Source organism: Rhinichthys klamathensis, unplaced genomic scaffold, assembly GCF_029890125.1.
Source record: "Rhinichthys klamathensis goyatoka isolate OS25496 unplaced genomic scaffold, OSU_Roscu_1.1 h1tg000808l_1, whole genome shotgun sequence".
Classification (NCBI taxonomy): domain Eukaryota; kingdom Metazoa; phylum Chordata; class Actinopteri; order Cypriniformes; family Leuciscidae; genus Rhinichthys; species Rhinichthys klamathensis.
The window spans coordinates 195,001-218,168 of record NW_026607197.1 but is presented as its reverse complement, the minus strand read 5'-3'; the positions used below and the strand labels follow the sequence as shown (position 1 = coordinate 218,168).

Below are 23,168 nucleotides of genomic sequence, written 5' to 3'. Positions count from 1 at the left end.
CACTCTTCACACTTTTCACACTCTTCACACTTCTCACACTCCTCACACTCTTCACACTCCTCACACTCCTCACACTCTTCACACTCCTCACTCCCCACTCCTCACACTCCCACTCCTCACACTCCTCACACTCCTCACTCCTCACACTCTTCACACTCTTCACACTCTTCACTCCTCACACTCCTCACTCCTCACACTCTTCACACTCCTCACACTCCACACTCCACACTCCACACTCCACACTCCTCACACTCCTCACTCCTCACACTCCTCACACTCCTCACACTCCTCACACTCTTCACACTCCTCACACTCCTCACACTCCTCACACTCCTCACTCTTCACACTCCTCACACTCCTCACACTCCTCACACTCTTCACACTCCCCACTCCTCACACTCCTCACTCCTCACACTCTTCACACTCTTCACACTCTTCACACTCTTCACACTCCTCACACTCCTCACACTCCTCACACTCTTCACACTCTTCACACTCACACTCCTCACACTCTTCACACTCCCCACTCCTCACACTCCTCACACTCCTCACACTCCTCACACTCCACACTCACACTCACACTCCTCACACTCTTCACACTCCTCACTCCTCACACTCCTCACTCCTCACACTCCTCACACTCTTCACACTCTCTTCACACTTCACACTCCTCACTCCTCACACTCCTTACTCCTCACACTCCTCACACTCTTCACACTCTTCACACTCTTCACAATCCTCAAGCTCCTCACTCTTCACTCCTTCTTCTTCACTCCTCACTCTCCTCACTCTTCACTCCTTCACTCCTCACTCTTCACTCCTTCTCACTCCTCACTCTTCACTCCTTCTCACTCCTCACTCTCACTCCTCTCTCACTCCTCTCTCACTCCTCACTCTCACTCCTTCACTTCTCACTCCTTCTTCACTCCTCACTCTTCACTCCCCACTCCTCACTCCTTCACCACTCCTCACTCTCACTCCTCACTCCTCACTCCTTCACCACTCCTCACTCTCACTCCTCACTCCTTCTTCACTCCTCACTCTCACTCCACTCTCACTCCTCTCTCAGTCCTCTCTCTCAGTCCTCACTCTCACTCCTTCTTCTTCACTTCTCACTCCTTCTTCTTCACTCCTCACTCTTCACTCCCCACTCCTCACTCTCACTCCTCTCTCACTCCCCACTCCTCACTCCTTCACCACTCCTCACTCTCACTCCTCACTCTTCACTCCTTCTTCTCACTCCTCTCTCACTCCCCACTCCTCACTCCTTCACCACTCCTCACTCTCACTCCTCTCTCACTCCCCACTCCTCAATCACTCCTCACTCTCACTCCTCTCACTCCCCACTCCTCACTCCTTCACCACTCCTCACTCTCACTCCTTCACCACTCCTCACTCTCACTCCTCTCACTCCCCACTCCTCACTCCTTCTTCACTCCTCACTCTCACTCCTCTCTCACTCCCCACTCCTCACTCCTTCACCACTCCTCACTCCTTCTTCACTCCTCACTCCTCACTCCTTCTTCTTCACTCCTCACTCCTTCTTCACTCCTCACTCTGCACTCCTCCTTCACTCCTCACCACTTCACTCCTCACCACTCCTCACTCCTTCTTCTTCACTCTGCACTCATCACTCCTTCTTCACTCCTCACCACTCCTCACTCTCACCTCTTCACTCTTCACTCTCCACTCCTCACTCTTCACTCTCACTCTCCTCACTCTTCACCACTCCTCACTCACTCTTTACTCCTCACCACTCCTCACTCTCACTCCTCACTCCTCACCACTCCTTCTTCACTCCTCACTCCTCACTCCTTCTTCACTCCTCACTCCTTCACTCCTTCTTCTTCACTCCTCACTCTTCACTCCCCACTCCTTCTTCATCACTCCTCACTCTCACTCCTCACCACTCCTCACTCTCACTCCTCACCACTCCTCTCTCCTCACACCTCACTCCTTCTTCACTCCTTCTTCACTCCTCACTCTTCACTCCCCACTCCTTCTTCATCAATCCTCACCACTCCTCACTCCTCACCACTCCTCACTCCTTCTTCACTCCTCACTCCTCCTTCACTCCTCACTCCTCACTCTTCCCTCCCCACTCCTTCATCATCACTCCTCACCCTCACTCTCACCACTCCTCACTCCTTCTTCACTCCTCACTCCTCCTTCTTCACTCCTCACCACTCCTCACTCCTTCTTCACTCCTCACTCCTCACTCCTTCTTCACTCTTCACTGTTCACTCCAGAAAACTCACTGCGTATGTTCTGAGTTGAAGCAGCGACTTGTTCAAGAGCGGCAGGAGATTCTCAGGTCAAACTCAGCATATGGATCAAAGAATAGAGATCCACTCACTGCACTGGGAGAAACCACTTCACACAGCTCGACCGGTGTGTGAGGAAAATAATGCAGCTGGACTCTCCTCACTCTTCACTCCTTCTTCACTCCTCACCACTCCTCACTCTCACTCCTCACTCTCACTCCTCACTCTCACTCCTCACTCTCACTCCTTCACTTCTCACCACTTCTCACCTCTTCACTCTTCACTCCTCACCACTCCTCACTCCTCACTCTTCACTCCTCACTCCTTCACCACTCCTCACTCCTACTTCACTCCTCACTCCCCACTCCTCACTCCTTCTTCTTCACTCCTCACTCCTTCTTCACTCCTCACTCCTTCTTCACTCCTCACCACTTCTCACCTCTTCACTCTTCACTCCTCACTCCTTCTTCACTCCTCACCACTCCTCACTCTCACCTCTTCACTCTTCACTCTCCACTCCTTCTTCATCACTCCTCACTCTTCACTCTCCTCACTCTTCACCACTCCTCACTCTCACTCTTCACTCCTCACTCTCACTCTTCACTCCTCACCACTCCTCACTCTCACTCCTCACCACTCTTCACTCTCCTCACTCTTCACCACTCCTCACTCTCACTCTTCACTCCTCACTCTCACACCTCACTCCTTCTTCACTCCTTCTTCTTCACTCCTCACTCCTTCACTCCTTCTTCACTCCCCACTCCCCACTCCTTCTTCATCACTCCTCACCACTCCTCACTCTCACTCCTCACTCTCACTCCTCATCACTCCTCACTCCTCACCACTCCTCACCACTCCTCACCACTCCTCACCACTCCTCACTCCTTCTTCACTCCTTCTTCACTCCTTCTTCACTCCTCACTCCTTCTTCACTCCTCACTCCTTTACTCCTTCACTCCTCACTCTTCACTCCCCACTCCTTCTTCATCACTCCTCACCACTCCTCACTCTCACTCCTCACCGCTCCTCACTCCTACTCCTCACCACTCCTCACTCTCACTCCTCACCACTCCTCACTCCTTCTTCTTCACTCCTCACTACTCCTCACTCCTTCTTCTTCACTCCTTACTCCTCACTCCTTCACTCCTTCTTCTTCACTCCTCACCACTCCTCACTCCTTCTTCTTCACTCCTCACTCCTCCTTCTTCACTCCTCACTCCTCCTTCTTCACTCCTCACTCCTCACTCTTCACTCCTTCTTCATCACTCCTCACCACTCCTCACTCTCACTCCTCACTCCTTCTTCACTCCTCACCACTCCTCACTCCTTCTTCACTCCTCACTCCCCACTCCCCACTCCTTCTTCTTCACTCTTCACTCTTCACTCCAGGAAACTCACTGCGTATGTTCTGAGTTGAAGCAGCGACTTGTTTAAGAGCGGCAGGAGATTCTCAGGTCAAACTCAGCATATGGATCTAAGAATAGAGATCCACTCACTGCACTGGGAGAAACCACTTCACACAGCTCGACCGGTGTGTGAGGAAAATAATGCAGCTGGACTCTCCTCACTCTTCACCACTCCTCACTCTCACTCCTCACCACTCCTCACTCTCACTCCTCACTCCTTCTTCTTCACTCCTCACTCTTCACTCTTCATCACTCCTCACTCTCACTCTCACTCCTCACCACTCCTCACTCTCACTCCTCACCACTCCTCACTCCTCACCACTCCTTCACTCCTTCTTCACTCCTCACTCCCCACTCCTTCTTCATCACTCCTCACTCTCACTCCTCACCACTCCTCACTCTCACTCCTCACTCCTTCTTCTTCACTCCTCACTCCTCACTCTTCACTCTTCACTCCCCACTCCTTCTTCATCACTCCTCACCACTCCTCACTCTCACTCCTCACCACTCCTCACTCCTTCACTCCTCACTCCTCCTTCTTCACTCCTCACCACTCCTCACTCCTTCACTCCTCACTCCTTCTTCACTCCTCACTCCTTCTTCACTCCTCACTCCTTCTTCACTCCTCACTCCTTCTTCACTCCTCACTCCTTCTTCACTCCTCACTCCTCCTTCACTCCTCACTCCTCCTTCACTCCCCACTCCCCACTCCTTCACTCTTCACTCTTCACTCCAGGAAACTCACTGCGTATGTTCTGAGTTGAAGCAGGGACTTTTTCAAGAGCGGCAGGAGATTCTCAGGTCAAACTCAGCATATGGATCTAAGAATAGAGATCCACTCACTGCACTGGGAGAAACCACTTCACACAGCTCGACCGGTGTGTGAGGAAAATAATGCAGCTGGACTCTCCTCACTCTTCACTCCTTCTTCACTCCTCACCACTCCTCACTCTCACTCCTCACCACTCCTCACTCCTTCACTCCTTCACTCCTTCTTCACTCCTCACTCTTCACTCCTCACTCTTCACTCCTCACTCTTCACTCCTCACTCCCCACTCCTTCTTCATCACTCCTCACTCTCACTCCTCACCACTCCTCACTCTCACTCCTCACCACTCCTCACTCCTTCTTCTTCACTCCTCACTCCTCACTCTTCACTCTTCACTCCCCACTCCTTCTTCATCACTCCTCACCACTCCTCACTCTCACTCCTCACTCTCACTCCTCACTCCTTCTTCTTCACTCCTCACTCCTCCTCCTTCACTCCTCACCACTCCTCACTCCTTCTTCACTCCTCACCACTCCTCACTCCTTCTTCACTCCTCACTCCTTCTTCACTCCTCACTCCTTCTTCACTCCTCACTCCTTCTTCACTCCTCACTCCTTCTTCACTCCTCACTCCTTCTTCACTCCTTCTTCACTCCTCACTCCTTCACTCCTCACTCCTTCTTCACTCCTCACTCCTCCTTCACTCCTCACTCCTTCTTCACTCCTCACTCTTCACTCCAGGAAACTCACTGCGTAAGTTCTGAGTTGAAGCAGGGACTTGTTCAAGAGCGGCAGGAGATTCTCAGGTCAAACTCAGCATATGGATCTAAGAATAGAGATCCACTCACTGCACTGGGAGAAACCACTTCACACAGCTCGACCGGTGTGTGAGGAAAATAATGCAGCTGGACTGCATTGAAAAGAACGACCAGTGCATCTTGCACTTTACATATTATAATATTATTTATTTATTCATTGCAGCATGAGCTCAAAGTGACATTCATATTCAAGCGGCCAAAACACGGCTTTATGTTTCTCATCCTACACTGTAACAGATAATGAGTTCATTTATAATAAAGATTAAATTATGAAGCTCCCATAGACGAGGCGGTGGAAGATTATGATTACTCATTATAATATGCATGTTAAATTATGCATCTAATGGAATATAGTTCAGCTCATATAGCTTGTATAAAACTGAAATAAAAATTTACATTAAATTATAAAACAGGACAACCATTTTTAAAATACTCAAAAATATTATTAATTTAATGCATTTAATTTAATATTAAAAAGAATAAAAAATAAATAAATAAATAAATAACAAGTAAAATTTAAGATGCGTGCGAGATAAAATAAAATACACAAATAAAAAAATTAAAAGTACACAAATTGTTTTTTTTTATATTAAATAAAAATTAGAAAATGAATACAAATACAAACTAAATAAAAATAAATAAATAAGTAAAATTTAAGATGCATGCAAAATTAAAAATAAAAATAAAACTACACTGTAACAGATAATCAGTTCATCTATAATAAAGATTGAATTACGAAGCTCCAGTAGACGAGGCGGTGGAAGATTATGATTACTCATTATATGCATGTTTAATTATGCATCTATTGGAATATAGTTCAGCTCATATAGCTCTTGTTCACTGTAATAATGGCTTTGGTTGTCTCATATAAACAAAGTCTGAGTGTCAAACTCATTTAACTCTAGAGGACGTTTATTAAAGTGATGCAAACCACAGCAGCCCAAGAATACTGACACGACTGCAACGTTCTGCTTAAACTGCTAGTTTGGAGATAAACTGTATGCAAATAGGATGGAAATGAGGTTTTAATGAAACCAATTTCAAAATTCCATCTCTAAGCAGAGAGGACTTTGCCGAAGCGCAGTTCCTTTCTTACGCTGTCTGTGTAATCAGAAGTGGCTTTCTAAAAAAAGACAGTATCGTTTCTCTATATGTGAGCAGCTGATTCTCCGGTGATTATATGGCTGGGAAAGGTGAGCTACAGGAATAGCAGCGCTGCTGAACGAAGGAGGAGAGATCCGAGGGTCCGCTATATTGTGGGATCGCACTCTTCCCCACCTGAGCTCGTTTAGCGCTCGTTTACGGCTCGTTTGTGAGCAGATGCCACTGAGAGAAGCACAAGTTTTGTTCTTATATTAAATAAAGGCCTTTCTGCAGGGCTCAACATAAAAAAAAATCCCCACTGGCCCCCAGGGCCAGTAGATCAGAGTTTTACTGGCCCCTTCTATATTTTTACTGGCCCTGAAAGAAATAGAATGAAAAGCACTTTTACATTAAACTGTATTTATTGTATACATTAGGATAAATTTTTCTTGGCCCCTCACAATGACAGTAAACTAATTATTACATTACATGAGTGATGAGTTACATAGGCTATATTTTCACTTCAAAATGGCGAAATTAGACAAAAATATATTAGTTTGCCTGATTATTTTTGTCATACGTTTAACATTTATGACCTAAAAAACTGTCAATGAAGAAAAAATGAAGAACGTGCTGAATCTGATTATAACAAGACTGAAGCGAACACAAATTTGTGTAGCTTACACTTAATCACACATTTTTAGGGGGGCTAGGCAGAAGTTTAGGGGGGAATTTGATTACACTATTTTTAGATAGCCCGTCGGCACTCGGCAGGCCGGTTATGCATTTTGCATTTTGGTCGGCTTTTGTTGTAAATTTCCGGCAAACGAAACAGTACATGCCCTCATCGCCTTTCTCCACCCAGGTGTACTGCGTTTTCCATGACACTAGGAATAGGACTGGGCGATATGGCCAAAAAATCATATCTCGGTATTTTTTGGTTAAATGGCGATATACGATATATATCTCGGTACTTTCTACGTTTTTCTATTTGGATAAAGAAAATCTGTATTTTTTTTTTTTTTTAAATTTCACATCCTGCTTAATGATATCCAAACAATGTTGATATTGAAGGATATGGAAACAAATATAGTGAATGTAATGTAGGCTATGCAATATATTACGTGCAAAAAGGTGGTTAAAATCACATTACATTCTAACATTACAATCTAAAAACAAAAATAATGCTTTTGTTTTTAAAATGACTAAGGCTAAAATAAAAATGAAAATAAAAACAAAAGCACAACTAATTATATAGCCTGCATTTGATTACCCGTTATAATGCTCACTTTCATAAAAACATAGGCCTACTTGTAGGTTTAAAATTCCACATATGGCACATTTATTGTCTCCAACAACAAATATTTTAGCAATATGTATCTTTTAGTCAGAATTATTGCGCTACTCTTTATTGTGCTCGTCTGTTAGGCGCGCGTGCTCGCGGCGGCGCTCGTTCACGGAAGCTTGAATATTAGCGGAGATTCACTTGCAGAAGCTCGTCCTCTCCTGACAGTGAAATGGACATATTTGTTTGACTTTCTAACATTTACAGATGGAGAATATACCTCTAAAATGTAAGTTAAGCACTGAGGAAAGCACCACGTCTCAAACGCATTAAACAGCGCAAGTATTTATCTGTCAGTCAGCAACAGTAACGTTATCTGTCAGAGCATCTGACAGGGCAAGCTGCTTTAAACTTGTTAACTATATCTTACCAGTTATTTTGAAGTGCTTAATATAAGCTTGTGTCATGTTTAGGACAAATTGTACTATGTTTTTCACTGCAGGAGCTCACACTGCGTACTCCGCTATTTTTCAGATGTGCTCGTATCAAACTACTGTATCGAAACAGTATTGCCTCATTCCCTATCGTTTAAAAAAAATCGATATATTGTACAAACTCTATTTACCGCCCAGCCCTATAGGAATGTCCTCTTTCTCGTATCAGCCTCGTAGTTCTTTGACATTTTAATGGCCCGCGCGGGCCAGTGACTGGCCAATCAACTAGCCCGACATACTCTTTTACTGGCCCCGGGCCATCGGGCCATTGCTTATGTCGAGCCCTGCTTTCTGTGTAGCTTTGGGTACGTTTTCCTCATACTCAGTCCTTATTATTAGTGGGGTACCCCAGGGTTCAATACTGGGCCCGTTTCTTTTTAACATACAGTCAAACCAAAAATTATTCTGACACCAGATATCATTTTTTATATTGTTTTACTAGTCTGTGCAGGACACTATAGTTCATTTATGTAAGTGAGGAGAGCAAAATAAAGTAAACTGTGACATATTACACCCAAAAACTCTTCATACAGTGACTGACTACCAGAAAAAATTATACAAATTTGACACTTTGAGCTGATCATGTTCTGCTGAAGTGTGTTTTCTGTAATTGCTAATGCTCTTTTTACACACAGACTGAACAACATGAAGCATTGCTTGGTCACTGGTTGAGCTAAACTGGTATTATCTAATTGTGTAGTTAAATTTAACAGCTGACAGATATTCAACATAATTCATGTGTGAGAGTCTAACAGAAGGACGGACAAAACCAGTCAAATATCCACTGATCTGAGAACTCTGAGTTCTGCTCATATTTATTACCATTAAACTGTGATGATGTGAGAAATGTTGAAGGAGTCTGAATAAGTTTCAGTTTGACTGTATATATGCTTTTGCTTGGGAATATTATTAGGAAGCATAATGTTTCTTTGCATTTTTATGCTGATGATACTCAGCTTTATTTGCAGATGAAAACTGGTGATTGATTCAGCCATTATATTTCATCAGTTTCATGATAGTCCAAAACGAATGAATTATGAATACTCAAGCCGTGACTTTACTCAGAGAGAACAGGTGCATGCTGGGATTGGGACACACAGGTGCATGCTGGGATTGGGACACACAGGCTGTTGGCTAAGAGCTTCAACAGATGCGTTCATCCAGTCCTCACAAACTCCTCAAGATCACAGACAACAACACAATACTTGCCTTGAATAAAGCTTTCATTCACCCAAAAATTAATATTCTGCTTTCTTGTAGCTCAAAAAGTAGATCATAGTCAAGTCACGTTTATTTATACAGTGCTTTTTACAACACAGAGTGTTTCAGAGCAGCTTTACAGAGATAACAGGAGAATAATCCAACAAAGTTTGTTTCTAGAAGAGAAAAGCGTCACAGATTTTGTAAGCTCAGTGATGTTTCATTTTGGCTGTAAAAAGTTATTAATTTAAATATATATATAGCCACTCTGGAGTAAACCGTGATGTCATCGTCCTAAAAGTGTATATGATGGTTGTGTGTGTGTGTGTGTGTGTGTGTGTGTGTGTGCGTCTCACCTGTGGTGTCCGGTGTATTTTGCTCCTTTGATGTGTCCGATGCCCCTGCAGCCCGGAGTCGGACACACACCCTGCGTCACCGAGCTCTTCACGTCTGAGAGCCCTGCGTGTGCTTTAAAACAACAATACACACGCTCAAAACAACAATACACACGCTCAAAACAACAAAACACACGCTCAAAACAACAAAACACACGCTCAAAACAACAATACACACGCTCAAAACAACAATACACACGCTCAAAACAACAATACACACGCTCAAAACAACAATACACACGCTCAAAACAACAATACACACGCTCAAAACAACAATACACACGCTCAAAACAACAATACACACGCTCAAAACAACAATACACACGCTCAAAACAACAATACACACGCTCAAAACAACAATACACACGCTCAAAACAACAATACACACGCTCAAAACAACAATACACACGCTCAAAACAACAATACACACGCTCAAAACAACAAAACACACGCTCAAAACAACAATACACACGCTCAAAACAACAAAACACACGCTCAAAACAACAATACACACGCTCAAAACAACAATACACACGCATACACACGCTCAAAACAACAATACACACGCTCAAAACAACAATACACACGCTCAAAACAACAATACACACGCTCAAAACAACAATACACACGCTCAAAACAACAATACACACGCTCAAAACAACAACACACACGCTCAAAACAACACACACGCTCAAAACAACAATACACACGCTCAAAACAACAATACACACGCTCAAAACAACAATACACACGCTCAAAACAACAATACACACGCTCAAAACAACAACACACACGCTCAAAACAACAATACACACGCTCAAAACAACACACACGCTCAAAACAACAATACACACGCTCAAAACAACACATATGCTCAAAACAACAATACACACGCTCAAAACAACAACACACACGCTCAAAACAACAACACACACGCTCAAAACAACAATACACACGCTCAAAACAACAATACACACGCTCAAAACAACAATACACACGCTCAAAACAACAATACACACGCTCAAAACAACAAAACACACGCTCAAAACAACAATACACACGCTCAAAACAACAATACACACGCTCAAAACAACAATACACACGCTCAAAACAACAATACACACGCTCAAAACAACAAAACACACGCTCAAAACAACAATACACACGCTCAAAACAACAATACACACGCTCAAAACAACAAAACACACGCTCAAAACAACAATACACACGCTCAAAACAACAAAACACACGCTCAAAACAACAATACACACGCTCAAAACAACAATACACACGCTCAAAACAACAATACACACGCTCAAAACAACAATACACACGCTCAAAACAACAATACACACGCTCAAAACAACAATACACACGCTCAAAACAACAATACACACGCTCAAAACAACAATACACATGCTCAAAACAACAATACACACGCTCAAAACAACAATACACACGCTCAAAACAACAATACACACGCTCAAAACAACAATACACACGCTCAAAACAACAATACACACGCATACACACGCTCAAAACAACAATACACACGCTCAAAACAACAATACACACGCTCAAAACAACAAAACACACGCTCAAAACAACAATACACACGCTCAAAACAACAAAACACACGCTCAAAACAACAATACACACGCTCAAAACAACAATACACACGCATACACACGCTCAAAACAACAATACACACGCTCAAAACAACAATACACACGCTCAAAACAACAATACACACGCTCAAAACAACAATACACACGCTCAAAACAACAATACACACGCTCAAAACAACAATACACACGCTCAAAACAACAACACACACGCTCAAAACAACAATACACACGCTCAAAACAACAATACACACGCTCAAAACAACACACACGCTCAAAACAACAATACACACGCTCAAAACAACAACACACACGCTCAAAACAACACACACGCTCAAAACAACAATACACACGCTCAAAACAACACATATGCTCAAAACAACAATACACACGCTCAAAACAACAATACACACGCTCAAAACAACAATACACACGCTCAAAACAACAATACACACGCTCAAAACAACAATACACACGCTCAAAACAACACACACGCTCAAAACAACAATACACACGCTCAAAACAACAATACACACGCTCAAAACAACAATACACACGCTCAAAACAACAATACACACGCTCAAAACAACAACACACACGCTCAAAACAACAATACACACGCTCAAAACAACAATACACACGCTCAAAACAACACACACGCTCAAAACAACAATACACACGCTCAAAACAACAACACACACGCTCAAAACAACAATACACACGCTCAAAACAACACACACGCTCAAAACAACAATACACACGCTCAAAACAACACATATGCTCAAAACAACAATACACACGCTCACACACGCTCAAAACAACAATACACACGCTCAAAACAACAATACACACGCTCAAAACAACAAAACACACGCTCAAAACAACAATACACACGCTCAAAACAACAATACACACGCTCAAAACAACAATACACACGCTCAAAACAACAATACACACGCTCAAAACAACAATACACACGCTCAAAACAACAATACACACGCTCAAAACAACAATACACACGCTCAAAACAACAATACACACGCTCAAAACAACAATACACACGCTCAAAACAACAACACACACGCTCAAAACAACAATACACACGCTCAAAACAACAAAACACACGCTCAAAACAACAATACACACGCTCAAAACAACAACACACACGCTCAAAACAACAATACACACGCTCAAAACAACAATACATAACACACAATGAATGAGCGCAGTGCATTAGCCTGCATTTGACTCCATGAAACACTAATGTAACATGTTTCTATAGCATTACTCTAGTGACCAGCGGCTATTTCAGTTCCACACACACACACACACACACTCGGATGATAATAACGCTTCATATATCATACTAAACACAGTAAAACTTCACGTCTCTCCGGTCAGCCGAGTAATTCATCATGTGTGTTCTATTAGTGTGGCATAATGGGAACAGACTCTCTCTTTCACACACACACACACTCACCGAGTGGTGGTTCTAGCGGGTGACCCGTCCTGGAGCACCAGCCCATCGGATGAAGATCCGGCAGATCTGAATCCACCCAGAAATCAAACTTCTCATGCCAGCCGTCGAAATGCACCTGAGGAGCCGAGAGATCCTCATTACACAACAACACAATACACCAAACACACACGCGTTTCTCTTACATCTGCAGTCATCCATTCAGATGAGGCCATGAACATAACACAACAAAGAAACTAGAAACTTGAGTCCAAAAAATAATAAATATAGAGATGATTTGGGGTCAAAAAAGAAATAAATCAATACTTGTATTCATCAAGGATGCATTAAACTGCAATAAAGACATTCATAATGATCAAATATTCTATTTAAAATAAATGGAGGCATTCACAGGGTTCGTACAGACACTGTTAAATGCAATTCCAGGACTTTTCAAGCACTACTTTTTTCAATCAGAGATCTCACTTATTAAACAATATCCTTAATTTCTTTCAAATTATGAAAAATAAACAAATGAAAATAAACCAATAAAACAAAATGGTAGAAATAAAGTGCAGGAGATGCAATGACTAGTAACTTTAACCATTGAAAGGATACTATGACAAAGATATCGCTTTCCTTATTAAATATGATTCCCCCCCCCCCCCCCCCATGAATATATGATTTGAGGAATGAAAGCTGTATCATATACTGGGATATTTATGAGCAATATCACACTCATAGCCATGAGAAATGCCTCAATATCAGACGGACTACAGCAGAAATTGTGTGTGAAAAGATTGTTTCATCGATAAAATTAAACACTAACTTCACATATATTCTCTTTTAATAATTCAAGAACTTTTCAAGGACTATTTCATAAATATGGCCATTTTCAAGGGTTTTCCAGGACTTACATTTCAATAATTCAAGCACCTTCAAGCTCCTTGTACAAACCCTGCATTCAAAATGTGTGACGTGTGTAACGGAGCGATCAGCTCTTCCTCACTTTGACTCTGTAGTCTTCGGTGTCGGTGACGGTGGCGACGCGGATCAGCATCGGGTTTCTCCTGTCCACACACTCCAGCTTCATGAGCGGCTGGAACCCGTGAGCCGGCCTCTACAGGAACACCACAGGTCAGAACACACACACACACACACACACACACACTCCAGCTTCATGAGCGGCTGGAACCCGTGAGCCGGTCTCTACAGGAACACCACAGGTCAGAACACACACACACACACACACGCACACACACACTCCAGCTTCATGAGCGGCTGGAACCCGTGAGCCGGTCTCTACAGGAACACCACAGGTCAGAACACACACACACACACACACACACACCCGCACACACACACACACACACACACACACACACACACTCCAGCTTCATGAGCGGCTGGAACCCGTGAGCCGGTCTCTACAGGAACACCACAGGTCAGAACACACACACACACACACACACACACACACACTCCAGCTTCATGAGCGGCTGGAACCCGTGAGCCGGTCTCTACAGGAACACCACAGGTCAGAACACACACACACACACACACGCACACACGCACACACGCGCACACGCGCACACACACACACACACACACACACACACACACACACACACACACACACACACACACACACACACACACACACACACACACACACACACACACACACACACACACACACACACACACACACACACGCACGCACACACACACACACACACACACACACTCCAGCTTCATGAGCGGCTGGAACCCGTGAGCCGGTCTCTACAGGAACACCACAGGTCAGAACACACACACACACACACACACACACTCCAGCTTCATGAGCGGCTGGAGCGGCACTCTCAACTCACTCTCTCACTCACACACACACTCTCACTCTCACTAACTCTCACACACACTCTCACTCTCATTCTCGCTCGCTCACACTCACTCACTCACACTCGCACTCACACTCAAACTCACACACACTGCTATGAAAAACACTCTCACTCTCACTCTCACACTTACTCTCTCTCACTCTCTCATTCTCGCTCGCTCACTCACTCACACACTCACGCTCTCATTCTCGCTCGCTCACACTCACTCACACACTCACTCTCTCATTCTCGCTCACACTCACTCACTCACTCACACTCTCACACTCGCACTCACACTCAAACTCACACACACTGCTATGAAAAACACTCTCACTCTCACTCTCACACTTACTCTCTCTCACTCTCTCATTCTCGCTCGCTCACTCACTCACACACTCACGCTCTCTCTCTCGCTCACACTCGCACTCACACTCAAACTCACTCACACACACTCACTCACACAGCTATGAAATACACTCACACACACTGCTATGAAAAACACTCTCACTCACACACACACTCACTCTCTCACTAACGCTCACTCTCACACTCACTAACTCTCACACACTCACTCTCTCTCACACACACTCTCACGCTCACTCTCTCACTAACGCTCACTCTCTCTCACTCACACTCACTCACACAGCTATGAAACACACTCACACACACACTGCTATGAAACACACTCTCACTCACACACACACACACTGCTATGAAACACACTCTCACTCACTCACACACACACACACACACTCACACTGCTATGAAACACACTCACACACTGCTATGAAACACACTCTCACTCACTCACACACACACACTCACACTGCTATGAAACACACTCACACACACTGCTATGAAACACACTCTCACTCACTCACACACACACACACTCACACTGCTATGAAACACACTCACACACTGCTATGAAACACACTCTCACTCACACACACACACACACTCACACTGCTATGAAACACACTCACACACACTGCTATGAAACACACTCACACACACTGCTATGAAACACACTCTCACCACACAAAAGGCTTGACTCGGGGCGGCAGATGCGCTGGTGTCTTCCATGTAATCGTCCCAGGTGAAATGCTCTGGATTGGGGTGTCCTAAAACACAGATACACACAATCACACACAATCACACACACCTGTACGTACGGCGGAAGTGTTGTGTAAATCTGAGTTTAAACAGATAGCGTGTGCTGTGCTGAATCGAGGTCATGTCTGATCGGATTCCTCAAGGCAAACGCTCTCGTTCGGATGATTTACTGACGGTCCTCACACACACACACACACACACACACACACACACACACACACACACACACACACACTCCTCAACAGTCCTGCTAAATGCTTTTGCATACAGTCATGTGAGAACCTATTATTATGGAGGCTTGTTTCCGCTACAGAATAAAACATCTTAAAAGATAATTGGGACATTATATCTCACAATTTTGAGTTTACATCTCGCAATTCTGACTTTATAACACTCATTGCGGAGGAAAACATGTTCTAGTCGAGCCTAAAACAACATCAAGACTTTGAGGGCATAATATCACACACAATTCTGACTTTATTACTCGCAATTGTGAGTTTATATTAATAAGTCAGAATTGCAAGATAAAAAGTCGCAATTACCTTTTTATATTTTATTCTGTGGCGGAAACAAGCTTCCATATATTATGCCCTCAAAGTCTTGATGTTGATTATTCTCCTCATATTCTCCATTGTTGCGGCTCCTCTCTTCCCAGTCTGTCAGTAACGCTCTGTTTACTTCCTGTCTCTATGAAGCCCCTCCTTCTGAAAGCACACTGTGCTCTGATTGGTCGGCTGGAGCAGTGTGTTGTGATTGGTCGAGCGCTTCGAGTGTGTTTGGGAAATGTCCCGCCCCTTTCCATAACCGCCAGTTTAACACACTACTAACTAACTCCACCAGGCCCCGCCCCTTTATTCTGCGCATGAATTATTATAATGAGCACTTTGTGAGGTTGTGAGAAAATGTGAGGCTTTGAGCGCTTAAGAGCGGAGTCGTAAACGCCTCTGATTGGCCATTGTGTTCACGAGCTCATTGGATATGTCTGTGATTGGCTACAAGTGAGTTTTTGCTTAAAACAAGCTAAATTATCGGTCAATGGGGTCAGAAAAATAAACTTGTTTCTGTTTGAATTAACATTATTTTTCTTCCCCCATTTGCAGATAATTTTGCTTTTTTTAAGCATCAACTTAATTTTGATTAATTCCCCCGGAATACGCGACATTATATCTAATATCTCATCTAGTAAATGCATCTTGATTTAATTTTTTTTTTTTGATATTTGGACTGGAAACAAGACAAAAATACTAAGTAAAAAAGCATTTTTTGCAGTAGGGGTATACAATATACTATACACTAAATATATGCTATATTTTCTAAATGTCATAATCATCTGTTAACAAACAAGTATTCATTACTTCAATGAGCTCATAGTTTCTGCATTAAATTATTACATTGTTTAAAAATGAATACATCTTTAGCTAACTGTGATTTTGTATACGTACATTTCTGAAATGCATAACTTAGACAGTTTCCTCTGATAATAACGGATCACTGTAAACTGTAATGTGTGTTTTCTGTAAAGCTGCTGTGAAATGATGTGTTGTGAGAAGCGCTATACAAATAAACGGGTCCTGTCGGGTTCATACCCACCCTGAGGTGCCGTGAGCGGGCGGCCGTGATCCTGACACCAGCCCACCGGGTGAATGTGAGGACTGCTCGCGTCACACCTGACCAAACAAAACACACAACATCAGCAAACAAAACACACAACATCAGCATCACTTTCTGCGTTTATCCAGCCAATGGAGAAGAGTTTTTGAAACCAACATGTGTGTGTGTACAGTGGGCTTTGCTTTTTTCATGACGACAAATAATATACAGTCAAACCGAAATTTATTCAGACACCATTCTCACATTATCACAGTTTATTCGCTATAGTTTAGAAAATATATGACAAGAAATATGATATTTGACTGGTTTTGTCCGTCCTTCTGTTAGACTCTCACACATGAATTATGTTGAATATCTGTCAGCTGTTAAATTTAACTACACAATTAGATAATACCAGTTTAGTTCAACCAGTGACCAAGCAATGCTTCATGTTGTTCAGTGTGTGTGTAAAAAGAGCATTAGCAATTACAGAAAACACACTTCAGCAGAACATGATCAGCTCAAAGTGGAGGAATCATTATTGGCCCCAAATATGTCACTGGTAGTCACTGTATGAAGAATATTTAGGTGTAATATGTCACAGTTTACTTTATTTTGCTCTCCTCACTTACATAAATGAACTATAGTGTCCTGCACACACTAGTGAAATAATATCAAAATGATATCTGGTGTCTGATGTTGTGTGTATGATCTCTTCCTGAAGCCTCGCTGTGAGCATCTGTGTGAGAGCTTCTCCTGCTGGATACACACAGTAATAACACACACAGAACAGAGTTTATGATTTTTCTGCATTAATCCATTTATATCTGCAGTGAGAACACACTCACACACTCGTCTCTATCTCTGTGTGTGTGTGTGTGTGTGGGACCGACTCTATTTTTACCTCCTCTTCCTCTCCGGGGCTTTTCATGAGCAAATCAAATCCCAGCGGTAATGTGGATTTATGTAAAACACAGACGTGCATCAGTGGATACGAGTGCGGGACTGGAATCAATCAGTCGTTATAAACACACGTTACATAAGCAGAAGTGGACGTGCATATTAATGTGATGCTACACTAAACAGTCACAACCTCCAGTAAACATCCACTGGATATCAGAGACGTGTAATAATTCATCTGTGCATCACACCTCTTATGAATCATCCTCATTACACAGCCTTTATTCTACATTCTTTCATCTCTTCCCTTCTTATGATGTATTGAATGTTTGTTTTTATCAGGTTTTTTGCATATTCAGCCGTTTCGACACTTTTCATATTGTTAATGTATATTAATATTTCACACAGATCAATGATAAACAAATTTTACAAAAAGTACAGTTATGGTATTGTGATAGTAACTTAACTATATACCTATCTACCTATCTATCTATCTATCTATCTATCTATCTATCTATCTATCTATCCGTCTATCTATCTATCTATCCGTCTATCTATCTATCCATCTATCCGTTCTTTAGAAATGTTGGCCCATATTGATAGGATAGCATCTTGCAGTTGATGGAGATTAGTGGGATGCACATCCAGGGCACGAAGCTCCCGTTCCACCACATCCCAAAGATGCTCTATTGGGTTGAGATCTGGTGACTGTGGGGGCCATTTTAGTACAGTGAACTCATTGTCATGTTCAAGAAACCAATTTTAAATGATTCGAGCTTTGTGACATGGTGCATTATCCTGCTGGAAGTAGCCATCAGAGGATGGGTACATGGTGGCCATAAAGGGATGGACATGGTCAGAAACAATGCTCAGGTAGGCCGTGGCATTTAAACGATGCCCAATTGGCACTAAGGGGCCTAAAGTGTGCCAAGAAAACATCCCCCACACCATTACACCACCACCACCAGCCTGCACAGTGGTAACAAGGCATGATGGATCCATGTTCTCATTCTGTTTACGCCAAATTCTGACTCTACCATCTGAATGTCTCAACAGAAATCGAGACTCATCAGACCAGGCAACATTTTTCCAGTCTTCAACTGTCCACTTTTGGTGAGCTCTTGCAAATTGTAGCCTCTTTTTCCTATTTGTAGTGGAGATGAGTGGTACCCGGTGGAGTCTTCTGCTGTTGTAGCCCATCCGCCTCAAGGTTGTGCGTGTTGTGGCTTCACAAATGCTTTGCTGCATACCTCGGTTGTAACGAGTGGTTATTTCAGTCAAAGTTGCTTTTCTATCAGCTTGAATCAGTCGGCCCATTCTCCTCTGACCTCTAGCATAAACAAGGCATTTTCGCCCACAGGACTGCCGCATACTGGATGTTTTTCCCTTTTCACACCATTCTTTGCAAACCCTAGAAATGGTTGTGCGTGAAAATCCCAGTAACTGAGCAGATTGTGAAATACTCAGACCGGCCCATCTGGCACCAACAACCATGCCACGCTCAAAATTGCTTAAATCACCTTTCTTTCCCATACTGACATTCAGTTTGGAGTTCAGGAGATTGTCTTGACCAGGACCACACCCCTAAATGCATCGAAGCAACTGCCATGTGATTGGTTGATTAGATAATTGCATTAATGAGAAATTGAACAGGTGTTCCTAATAATCCTTTAGGTGAGTGTATATATCCGTCTATCTAACAGTCTATCTATCTATCTGTCTATATATCTGTCTATCTATCTGTCTATATATGTCCTATAATGACAAAGGTAATCTAATCTAATCAAGCTGTACTGTATAGAGCGCAGCAGAAATAAAGCGACTGGACTCACCAGTAGTCGTACGTGTCGTCCCAGTTGTCAAAGTGAACGAGGAATCTGTTGTCCACGATGTCGGCGACGCTGGCCACACACACCAGACACGGGTTCTTCCGGTCCACCGCCTCCAGCTTCATGCCCACCTCAAACACGGAGGCGCTCGCAGTCTGTGTGGAGAGAAACGCATGATGAGAAAGTCTGGAGAACATGGGAAGCGTTTCCCAGTCCAGCAGCTGGGTGGACGTAAGCTGGTCTGAGTCCTGAGGGAGAGAGTAGTGTATAGAGTGGACGTACGCTGGTCTGGGGTCTGAGTCCTGAGGGAGAGAGTAGTGTATAGAGTGGACGTACGCTGGTCTGGGGTCTGAGTCCTGAGGGAGAGAGTAGTGTATAGAGTGGACGTACGCTGGTCTGGGGTCTGAGTCCTGAGGGAGAGAGTAGTGTATAGAGTGAACGTACACTGGTCTGGGGTCTGAGTCCTGAGGGAGAGAGTAGTGTATAGAGTGGACGTACGCTGGTCTGGGGTCTGAGTCCTGAGGGAGAGAGTAGTGTATAGAGTGAACGTACACTGGTCTAGGGTCTGAGTTCTGAGGGAGAGAGTAGTGTACAGAGTGGACGTACGCTGGTCTGAGTCCTGAGGGAGAGAGTAGTGTATAGAGTGGACGTACGCTGGTCTGGGGTCTGAGTCCTGAGGGAGAGAGTAGTGTATAGAGTGGACGTACGCTGGTCTGGGGTCTGAGTCCTGAGGCGAGAGACTAGTGTATAGAGTGGACGTACGCTGGTCTGGGGTCTGAGTCCTGAGGGAGAGAGTAGTGTATAGAGTGGACGTACGCTGGTCTGGGGTCTGAGTCCTGAGGGAGAGAGTAGTGTATAGAGTGGACGTACGCTGGTCTGGGGTCTGAGTCCTGAGGGAGAGAGTAGTGTATAGAGTGGACGTACGCTGGTCTGGGGTCTGAGTCCTGAGGGAGAGAGTAGTGTACAGAGTGGACGTACGCTGGTCTGGGGTCTGAGTCCTGAGGGAGAGAGTAGTGTATAGAGTGGACGTACGCTGGTCTGGGGTCTGAGTCCTGAGGGAGAGAGTAGTGTATAGAGTGGACGTACGCTGGTCTGAGTCCTGAGGGAGAGAGTAGTGTATAGAGTGGACGTACGCTGGTCTGGGGTCTGAGTCCTGAGGGAGAGAGTAGTGTATAGAGTGGACTTACGCTGGTCTGGGATCTGAAGAGGGTCTTTGGTGCCGCTGGAGCGTTGCAGGCCTCCAGGTATTTCTCCCAGTCAAACTCGTTCAGCTTGTAACCTGATAGAGAGAGAAAACAATCGATTAATTAAACGAGAAAAAGAGCTCAATTACACATCTATCCATCCATCCATCCATCCATCCATCTATCTATCCAACATCCATCCATCCATATATCCAACCATCCATCCATCTATCCAACCATCCATCCATCTATCTATCCAACCATCCATCCATCTATCCAACCATCCATCCATCCATCCACACCCATATATCCAACCATCCATCTATCCTTCTATCTATCTATCCATCCATATTTCCAACCATCCATCCATCTATCCAACCATCCATCCATATACCCAACCATCCATCCATATACCCAACCATCCATCCATATACCCAACCATCCATCCATATATCCAACCATCCATCCATCTATCTATCCAATAGGGGTGGAACGGTACACAGAAGTCACGGTTCGGTTCATACCTCGGTTCAGACATCACGGTTCGGTACGATTTCGGTACAATGGAGGGAAAAGCAAAACAAAAATGCAGAAGGCATTGTATTTTTAAAATAAGTTTTATTAATAAAGGCATAGAACCAGTTTATTTGTAGTGCACTGACAATAGTTTTATATAATTCGTTTATTAATTAAATTAATAAAAAGACAAAAAGACCTTGCGATATGTTTGGTAATTGTACCTGAATTAATTTCAAATTAATTTGCTATATTTCAGATAAATATATTTGTTTTCCTTAATTTTAATTAACATTATTAATTAACAATGTAACATTATTCTCATCTGAATTATAAATAATTGATTTCTGTATAAAATAATACTACCATTAATAACGCATTCGATTTTCTTTTTTAATCAATGTAGAATGTGTAAGATTAGTGCTCCGAGAACAAGAAATGAAAACCAATGCGATGAATGTCCAAAAGATGGGACCCACAGACTGTTTTGAAATGTAGTTGGATAAATATGTTTTGCTTTTAAAACAGTGTGTGTGTGTGTGTGTGTGTGTGTGTGTGTGTGTGTGTGTGTGTGTGTGTGTGAGAGAGAGAGAGAGAGAGAGAGAGAGAGAGAGAGAGAGAGAGAGAGAGAGAGAGAGAGAGAGAGAGAGAGAGAGAGAGAGAGAGAGAGAGAGAGATTTTGGTTGGGTGACAGTTGTAGGTTACAGTTTGACAAGAGTTTACAGTGTGACAAAAGCACAATGTTGTGTTTTATTGCGAGTGTACACAAATATAAGTAAACACTTTGCAGGTTTAATGATCTGTATGAACAAAATGACGGAGTATGTTTTTTATGTTTCCACTGTTCAATCGCGGCCGCGCCTCTCTCTCTCTCACACACACACACTCCAGCATTGCAATCTTGACATCGCAGCCTGTTCATTATGCGGTCACACCAAACCCGAATAGAGCGTTAAATTCGCGTCTATCGCGTCTAGTTCGACGCTAGTCCAAAGCGAATAGGACGCGCGTATAAAGCCAACGTTTGAAGTGAACGCGCGTTCAGAGCTAAGCCGATGGTACAGATTATGTGTCCCTAAAGAACCCGCGTATCTAACAGTAGTTCCGCATTACATTAATTAATTTTTACGCGAGTTTTATTTATTTTTATACCGTGTATTCTCCGTGTAAATTCGTGCACCGAACCGTGACGCCCGTACCGTTTCGGTTCGGTACGAATACATGTACCGTTCCACCCCTACTATCCAACCATCCATCCAGCCATCCATTTATTCCAACCATCCATCCATCTATCCAACCATCCATCCATCCATATATCCAACCATCCATCCATCTATCCATATACCCAACCATCCATCC

General features: G+C 43.5%; 1 protein-coding gene across 2 annotated transcripts in view; it reads right to left on the bottom strand.

Moving 5' to 3' along the window:
- Positions 1-23,168, bottom strand: part of LOC130078060 (lethal(3)malignant brain tumor-like protein 4) — an 86,302-nt gene that overhangs the window by 46,664 nt on the left and 16,470 nt on the right. For both annotated transcript variants that reach the window (XM_056243555.1, XM_056243556.1), the window contains exons 8-14: positions 21,297-21,388; positions 20,113-20,264; positions 17,381-17,457; positions 15,713-15,798; positions 13,804-13,914; positions 12,819-12,933; positions 9,675-9,786 (exon numbers count right to left, since the gene is read on the bottom strand). In XM_056243555.1, the coding sequence (XP_056099530.1) occupies positions 9,675-9,786; positions 12,819-12,933; positions 13,804-13,914; positions 15,713-15,798; positions 17,381-17,457; positions 20,113-20,264; positions 21,297-21,388 (745 nt within the window). The remainder of the gene's footprint in view (positions 1-9,674; positions 9,787-12,818; positions 12,934-13,803; positions 13,915-15,712; positions 15,799-17,380; positions 17,458-20,112; positions 20,265-21,296; positions 21,389-23,168) is intronic.